Source organism: Lynx canadensis, chromosome B2 (assembly GCF_007474595.2).
Source record: "Lynx canadensis isolate LIC74 chromosome B2, mLynCan4.pri.v2, whole genome shotgun sequence".
NCBI lineage: Eukaryota > Metazoa > Chordata > Mammalia > Carnivora > Felidae > Lynx > Lynx canadensis.
The window spans coordinates 50,171,986-50,181,380 of record NC_044307.1 but is presented as its reverse complement, the minus strand read 5'-3'; the positions used below and the strand labels follow the sequence as shown (position 1 = coordinate 50,181,380).

Sequence of the window (9,395 nt, the reverse complement as noted above, 5' to 3'; positions counted from 1 at the left end):
ACTGAGATCATGAGATCATGTAAGATCATGACCTGAAGTCTGGTGCTTAACCAACTGAGCCACCCAGGCACCCCTCTCTCTTGCTTTTTAAAATTGTATCACACTTATGTTTGCATCCTTAAATGATATATCGCTCAGTTTTGAAAAACCAAGGGGCAAACACAAATCTAACTGGTGAGAGGCAACATCCCCACTGTTGTGGGAGGCTCCCAGGAGCTGTGGAATCCTTGATCTTGGTCATGGTCCACCTTCAGCTTTCCTGAGAGGTTGCAAGAACGCCTGGGGAAGGCAGGAATGAGACATGGGAAGTTCTGAGAGTTGTGGGGGTGGGACCAGGGAAGCAGAGCTGGCTAGATGCCCCGGAATCCAGTGCAGAGTTGTATTTGAGATGCTTGTGCTCATTGAGGGGTCTCATTTCCCAGACCCTTACAATCCATGAAATAGGAGACTGGGTTCTTGAATCTCCACCTGGAGGAGACATGCATAGTGACCAGGAACATTTCACTTGGAGGGTTATGTGATGTTTTAGTCCACTTGGGCTGCCATAATGAGATACCAGAGACTACATGGCTTATAAGCAACAGAAACTTATTTCTCGGTTCTGGAGGCCGTCGTCATTTTGCTGTGTCCTCACATGGCAGGAAGGGTGAGGGAGCTCTCTGGAAACCTCATGGCCTACTTACCTCCCAAAGGAGGTACCTTACCTCCCCATCTCCATATACCATCACACTGGGGATGAGGTTTCAACATATGAATTTTGGGGGAACACAAACATTCAATCTACAGTGTGTGAGTGAGAATAAACTTCTGTTCCACCATAAGCATTCTGGATGGGCTCCTCTGCTATTTAGCCTACCTTAACTGGTAGTACAGATACGCCGTGTCCATCAAAAAGATAGTCAAGGTGAGCAAGCTACTCTGTATTTTCTGTTTCTGAGACTACCATCCCCAATCTCCAGTTTGCAAAGGTAGAGCAAAACAGACCTTTTAGTGGCAGGGAGATAAGCATCTTAAACTAATCCAGTGAGCAAGGCAAGGAGACACAATGCATACACGGCCCAACTCCCTCAGTGCCCGGCCTACTGGCCTACCTCTGGGCTTTGCTCTGGCTGTCTCCTTTGGTACCCTGCAGGGGGCCTTCCAGCCCAAGAGCATGAACCTGAGCTGCCACCACTGGCACGACTGGGGCCAGGGCTAAGTGGGCTTCACGGGCTTCCCCAAAAGGGGACACAGATCCCCAACCATTTCCGACCACCTTTAAGGAAACCAGGGAAGTGGCATGCCACACACGAGGCTTACATGATCCTGAAAAACCAGGAAAAGATGAAGGGTGACCCCTACAACCTTGACTTTCAGAACAACCTCTTGCCCTGCCTTCTCTGGCTGGATGGGGCCCTGCACCCTGGGCAGGAACTCTTCCGCCCCGCCACCTCCCTCTTCACTGCGGCTGGTGCCATCTACTCTGCAGCCAACCCTTTCACCGCAGCTCCCAGGGCCCAGGGAAGCTTTCTGAGCCCCAGCACCCACATTGATCCCTTTGGGCATCCCACAAGCTTTGCCTCATTGGCTGCCCTAACAGGGCCTTTGGAGGCCTGGGCAGCCTCACATTCAACTCCAGCATCATCTTTGCCCAGAAAGAAAGCCCAGGGCCTCCACCAACCTTCGCCTCCCTGCCAGACCATGGGGCCACCCTCCACCACACTTCGCCTCCCCCCCAGACCCATGGGGCCGCCTGCACCACAGTCCTCTGGCCTTTCCTGCTTGGGTCTGGCCCCCTGAGGCCGCCTGGACACCAGGCTCACACAAGGAACAGACTGTGGAGCAGAGAGAGCCCTCTATCACCAAGGAGGAGGAAGACAGGGACCTCCCCTTCTCAGGGCCCCAGCTTGGAGTTTCTCCTGCTACTCCCAAGGCCTGGGCTGGCGAGGAAGGGGCCAGGCCGCCAAGGAATCGGTGCGGGTAAAGGAAGAACGGAAGGAGGAGTCCATCGCTGCCACCATCGGGTCTCAGGGCCTTCACCCGCTGTTTGAGAGGCCCCGGACACCCCCCTTTCTGGGCCCTTGTCCCCCAGAGTGCTGTGCTGGCTTCCTGGAGCCAACCTGGTTGGCAAGCCCCCCTCACCTTGCTAGGCCACCCCGCTTCTATGAGGCTGGCAAGGAGCTGACTGGACCAGGGGCCATGGCTGCCACCCACCTCTACATTCTGGAGCCTGCCCACCCCCTGCTATACAGCCGCTTGGCTCCACCACTGCCACCTACTGTGGCCCTGGGAGCCCCTTACCTTCTCAGCAAGACCCCCCCAGGAGCCCTTTTGGGGACACCACCTCCACTTGTGCTGGCCTGCCACCTAGGGCCCCTGGCCCAGCCCAGGCTAACAGGTAAGTGAAGGGGAGGGACAGGGGCAAAGCTCCATCCCCCTTTCCTTTTGACAAGGTCCTAGAGCTGAGGTTTTAAGCCAGGGCTAGAGGGCAGAGGTCATGACCTCACCAGCCACCTCTGAGGTCATGGAACCTTGGAGCAGAAGCCCCAACCCTCACAAGATCAAGCATCAGATGGACCTTGGAGTCACTGGAAGGGCAGAAGTCACAAGCCTCTAGAGTGGTGTGTGTGTGTGTGTGTGTGTGTGTGCGTGTGTGTGTGTGTCTGTGTGTGCGCGCGTGTGCATACACATGAGAGATGAGAATGGGAGTCATTTCAGAAGTCATAGTTCATGATCTCCTGAGGTACACCATCACCCCTTCTGAGGGCCCCTAGACCCTTGCCCTGCCTCCCCAAGGGCTCACTAAGCCAGAGGCCAAAGCACCCCCACCCTCCCACACCTTCACCTACCACCCAAGTTCTCATGCTCTCAGGACTGGGGGAGGAGGGGCTAATGGAAGGGGGGTTCCATGTATATATTTATCTCCCCTTCCACATAGCCCCCCCAGACCTTTTGTACATTTTTACAGTGGTGCCCCTCCTAATAATCCCCCTTCCTTTTTAATTAAATCCTCAGATTAGTAAATATATATGTATGAAATATAGATATATGATATCTATCTATATGAAATATAGATATGAAATATCGATATAAAACATATCTATGTGAAATATCTATATGAAATATTTATATAATATATATATGACATATATCTATGAAATATGTATGTATGAAATATATGTATGAAAATATATGTATGGAATATATGTATGAAAATACATGTATGAGGGGCGCCTGGGTGGCTCAGTCGGTTAAGCGGCCGACTTCGGCTCAGGTCATGATCTCGCGGTCCGTGAGTTCGAGCCCCGCGTCGGGCTCTGTGCTGACAGCTCAGAGCCTGGAGCCTGTTTCAGATTCTGTGTCTCCCTCTCGCTGACCCTCCCCTGTTCATGCTCTGTCTCTCTCTGTCTCAAAAATAAATAAAACGTTAAAAAAAATTAAAAAAAAAAAAAAGAAAATACATGTATGAGATATATATGAAAATATATGTATGAAATATATAATGTAATCATAAAAGTTATTTAGCAAATATGAAAAATCATTTTTCAATATAGACTGACATTGAATATTACATAATATTTGTATATAAAGTCTATTTTTTCTGATACAAACATAAGATTCCAGTTTTCATTAATTAAAATATTTATTCTTTATTTTCCAGCTTTCAATATATTCATGTTTGAGGTGTGTTTCATAAATATATATGGCTGAGTTTATTTTTAAAACCCAATTTGAGAATTTCTAAATGACGTCAGCCATATGGCCAAATGAGACATTCATTACTCATATCCCACACTCAACTAAAACAATTTAGCATCCATCCGTGTACAAAAGTGACTTCGTGGGAGCCATGGGATTCAGCGCCATATACCAAGGGACCCAAGAAGAGTCTCACCCACTAATACGGCAGGTATTACACATGAATACTTTTGTTGATGTGCTGTGTGATGTTGATTTGTGAATATTGAACCAATCTTTCATCCCAAGAATAAATCCCAGCTGATCATGGTGAATGATCTTTTTAATACATTGTTACATGTGGTTTGCTAATATTTTATTGAAGATTTTTGCATTTTTGTTCTTTGGGGATATTGGCCTGTAGTTTTCTTTTTTGTGTGTGTGGTGTCATTTTGTGGTTTTGGTATCAGGGTAATGCTGGCCTCGTAGAACATATTTGGAAGCCTTCCTTCCTCTTCCATGTTTTTTGTAATAGTTTGAGAAGACTAGGTATTAACTCCTCTTTATTTTTTTAAGTTTTATTTTATTTATTTTGAGAGAGAGAGGGAGAGCAGGGGAGGGGCAAAGAGAGAGGGAAAGAGAGAATCCCAAGTAGGCTCTGCACAGTCAGCACAGAGCCACCTGTGGGGCTCGAACTCATGAACCGTGAGATTATGACCTGAGCTGAAATCAAAAGTTGGATGCTTAACTGACTGAGCCACTCAGGTGCCCCTCTACCAGACATTTAAAGAGGAGTTAAGGGGTGCCTGGTTGGCTCAGTTGGTTAAATGGCTAATTTGGTTTCTGCTCAAGTCATGATGTCACAGTTCATGGGTTTGAGCCCCACATCTGGCTCTGTGGTGTCAGCACAGATTCTCTGTCTCCATCTCTCTTTGCCCCTCCCCTGTGCTCTCTCTTTCTCAAAAATAATAAATAAACATTAAAAAAAAGTTTCTTAAAAAAATAAATGTCTGGTCCTGGACTTTTTGTTTCTTGGTAGTTTTTTTATTACTGCGATAGAGCACATTCTTCTTTTTAAATCAAATTATATTTGTTATTTTTTTTTTCAGGAATAAAATTTAGTGATTCATCACTTACATATAACACTCAGTGCTCATCTCAGCCAGTATCCTTCTTAATGCCCCTCACTCCTTCAGCCCTTCTCCCACCCAACATACTGCCTGCAATCCTTATTTTGTTCTCCGTATTTAAGAGTCTTTTATGGTTTGTCCCCCTCCCTGTTTTTTATTATTTTTGCTTCTCTTCCCTTATGTTCATCTGTTTTGTATCTTAAATTCCACATATGAGTGAAATTACATATATTATTTGTCTTTCTCTGACTTATTTTGTTTACCATAATATACTCTAGGTCCATCCATGTTGTTGCAAATGGCAAGATGTCAATCCTTTTCATCGCTGAGTAATATTCCGTTGTGTATATATACCACATCTTCTTTACCATTCATCTATCAATGGACATTTGGGCTCTTTCCATACTTTGGATATTGTCAATAGTGCCGCTATAAACATTGGGGTGCATGTGCCCCTTCAGATCAGCACTCCTGTATCCTTTGGATAAATACCTAGTAGTGCAAATCCTGGGTCATAGGGTAGTTCTATTTTTAAGTTTTTGAGGCATCTTCATACTGTTTTCCAGACTGGTTGCACCAGTTTACATTCCCACCAGTAGTACAAAATTGTTCCTCTTTCTCCACATCCTTGCCAACATCTGTTGTTGCCTGGGTTGTTAATTTTAGCCATTCTACTGGTGTAAGGTGGTATCTCATTGTGGTTTTGATTTGTGTTTCCCTGATGATGAGTGATGTTGAACATTTTTTCATGTGTCTGTTAGCCATCTGGATGTCTTCTTTGGAAAAGTGTCTGTTCATGTCTTTTGCCCATTTCTTCACTGGATTATTTGTTTTTTAGGTGTTGAGTTTGATAAGTTCTTTATAGATTTTGTATACTAACCCTTTATCTGATATGTCATTTACAAATATCTTCTCCCATTCTATCGGTTGCCTTTTAGTTTTTCTGATTGTTTCTTTGCTGTGCAGAAGCTTTTTATCTTGAAGAGGTCCCATAGTATATTCTTGCTTTTGTTTCCCTTGCCTCAGAAGACATGTTAAGTAAGAAGTTGCTGTGACCAAGGTTGCCTGTTTTCTCTAGGTTTTGATGGCTTCATGTCTTACATTTATGTCTTTCATAAATTTTGAGTTTATTTTTGTGTATGGTGTAAGAAAGTGGTCAGGATTCATTCTTCTGCATGTTGCTGTCCAGTTTTCCCAATACCATTTGCTGAAGAGACTGTCTTTTTTTCCATTGGATATTCTTTCCTGCTTTGTCAAAGATTAGTTGGCCAGAGCACATTCTTAATTTCCTGAGAAAGGTTGCATGAGAGGGAAATTATCTGAGACCTTGCATATCTGAAAATGTCTTTTGTCTTCCTTCATAACCCAGCTTCATTAGGTATGTTTATGTCAGAAATGATTTTCTGTGGGAAATAAGCTTAGGAATTCCCTGAGCCTGCACAGATGGGTTAACAAGGCATAAAGAACTAGAAAGCCATAGTATGTTCACACCCAAGTTTGCATAAACAAGATTAGGTAAATAGGTATAGGTAAGGTGGGGCAAAGGCCCCAGTATAGGACAAAGGTATATGAGGTAAACAAGATTAGGTATTCAGGGCGGAAACACCCCCAACTTAGTACTATAGCAGAAAGCTGCTTTCACAGGAAGGAAGGACCAAATTAGGTAAACAGGTAAATAGGGCTATAGACCTCTGCAGGGCAAAGTTGCCTAGAGCAGAGCTAATTAGCAAAAGAAAGGTGCCTTGTTGACCCTGAGGTAGCTTGCTCTGTCTTTCTTGTCCACTAGACCAGTTTAAGTAAACAAAGGTGGTGCTTCACATCTGCTGTAAACAACCTTCCATCTGGCACCAGGATTTTGTTTTGTATTAACCCAAACCCCTAACACCGCATATTTTCTTTTTTTTTTTTTTAATTTTTTTTTCAACGTTTATTTATTTTTGGGACAGAGAGAGACAGAGCATGAACGGGGGAGGGGCAGAGAGAGAGGGAGACACAGAATCGGAAACAGGCTCCAGGCTCTGAGCCATCAGCCCAGAGCCCGACGTGGGGCTCGAACTCACGGACCGCGAGATCGTGACCCGGCTGAAGTCGGACGCTTAACCGACTGCTCCACCCAGGCGCCCCAACTCCGCATATTTTCAAAACCCCCTTTCCCTCAAGCCCATGAGTTAATGTTCAGTTTCATTTTCTCTTTGTGCATGCCCATCATCATGTTGTAAGCCGTCTGATCCTGATAAAATGGAGTAAGGACCCTTAATCAGGGCTCTTGTCTTCTCCCAGACATCAGCCTCTCTTGCTTTTTAATCCTGTATCCCACTTTCTTGCTGGACAAGAAAGAATTCCAGACCCAGAGTCTACGACAATTTTTCTTCAGAATTTTGAATGCATTATATGTTGTGTTATATATTCTAGAGTCACGTTTGAGAATTATGAAGCCATTCAGATCCCTGGTCCTTTATACTTGACCTGTTGTTCTCCTAGGAATCCTGTAGAATTTTTTTTGTTTTTAGTGTTCTGAAATTTTACTAAAATGTGCCTTGGTGTGTCTGTTTTCATTCAGACTGGGCAGTTGGTGCGTCCTTCTCTGACAACTCATATTCTTCAGTTCTGGGAATTTTTTTTCTCATATGTTTTCTTACTGATTTCCTTTCTTTCTATTTGGGTATGGTTTTTCCTGGAGTGGTTCCTTTCTTATTTTTTTTCTCTATTATTTTTCAGCGTTTTGTGCTACTTCCTGGGAGATTTTCTTAACTTTCTCTTCCAATATTTTATTGACTGTTTTACCTTTGCTATCATGGTTTTAATTTCTAAGAGTACCTTTTTTTAATGTCCTCTCTAGTTCCCTTTTTAAAGCAGGATCCTATTTTAATGTCATGAATGCATTATTTTCTCTATCTGAGGATACTATATATTTGGATGGGTTTCTTCTTGCGTATTTTCAGTTTCCTCCTAACTGCTCTTTTCTGTTTGTTTATTTTAGCATGGATTCCATGTTAGAGGGATTTTTTCAGATGTCTGCATGAGACTAAGATAAAAGCTGGTTGGAATTTCAGTGGGTAAATTTCTGGAATTTTACTAAAGGATGATATAGGTGGGTCATTTCTGGGGACCCTCTCTGAATATCTTTAGACTTTTCCTTTTAGACTGATCGGATTCCTTGATCTTCTGCCAGAAGGTAGATATTTTGTTGTTAGAATTCTGGAAACTGAGGGGAAAGAGGTCTTAGGATGGGATGTTCCTCAGCATTCAGAACTATATGATCACTTAATCCTGGTTTTGGTCCTACCACACTCTCACCTGTGCTGGTAGATCCAGGTCCAAAGACCCACTCACTATTTTACCCTCTCAAGAGATAAGCTCCAACTTTATATTAGGATTGGGAGGACTGTTTACCTAGCAGCTGGAAGTTGGGAAGAAAAGCCAAGGATCAGGTGCTGCTGAAACAGCTTTTCATACAGACCTCCTGAGTCTACCACTTCCTCCCTGTACTCCCAGCTCTGGGGGACCTGGTGCTGCCTGGGCCTGAGCCTTCTGAGGATTCTGGGATATTAATTGGATTGGTTCTCAGCTTCCTCTCTTCCAGTTTAGGATTTTTCTCTCTCAATTTTATGAAATCAGCTATCTCTTATCCTCTGCTTTGTATTTTTCAAATTGTATTGTTTTTGTCTGTTGGGTTTAAGGATTTTTTTTGTTTGTTTTAAATAATCTTTGTTGTAGTTTGAGTGCAGTTTCAAGACAAAGGAGAATTAGATATTTAATCCACCCTGTTAACTTAGAAATCTCTATTTCAGTAAAGCTTATGAGCTCTTCTGCCATAGTGATATTTGATAAATATTCAATATTTAATTGTATTTTAATTTTTCAGTATATAGAAAATTTTAAATGTTTTTAACGTGACATGTACTCAGCGTAAAATTTTTGACAGTATAGTGAAGCGTAACGAAAATAAAAGTTATCTGTAATCTCAGTGGCTAGAGATATTTTTTCAGGTTTATACTTTGTGACTATTATTGTTTACATTTTACTCTATAATCTGAAGTTCTTTTGGATATAGGATATAAAGTAAAGCTATGTTTTGATTTTATTTCTCTTCCAAATAGTCAATAAATAAATCCAAACCTATTAACTAAATAATTTCCCACTGTTACTAATTTGTGATGACAGTTTACTTTTTCCCATATATTTTAGATTTTTGTATATGCCATGATATATTTCTGGGTTATTTAATTTGTTTATTGATTTTTCTCTTTTCAACCACAATTCTTCCTTAGAACAGTTTTATAAATTTGTTATGTTACCACAAAAGCCTTATCAGAATTTGATTAGACATAGAAATAAGTTAGGCACAGCATGGAGACTATATAGTTAACGATACTATATTGTATATTTGATGTTTCTCACCACACACACACTGTAACTCTGTGAGGTAATGGATGTGTTAACTAACCATGGTGTGGTAATCGTTTTGCAATATATACATATATAATATCATGACGTTATGTACCTTAAACTTACACAATGTTATATGTCTATTATATCTCAATAAAGCTGGGGAAAAAATAAAGAAATTAAGAGATAATTGTTTTCTTTTGTGGATGTATATAACAT

The 9,395-nt window shown here is 42.4% G+C and overlaps 1 protein-coding gene across 1 annotated transcript; it reads left to right on the top strand.

The window, feature by feature from the left end:
- Nucleotides 1-1,045: 1,045 nt before the first annotated feature.
- On the top strand, nucleotides 1,046-2,381 carry LOC115514927 (probable fibrosin-1). Its single transcript, XM_030317081.1, is given in 6 exon segments — nucleotides 1,046-1,151; nucleotides 1,154-1,576; nucleotides 1,579-1,660; nucleotides 1,702-1,940; nucleotides 1,943-2,338; nucleotides 2,341-2,381. Coding segments are annotated over 6 exon segments (1,287 nt in total).
- Nucleotides 2,382-9,395: the final 7,014 nt, after the last annotated feature.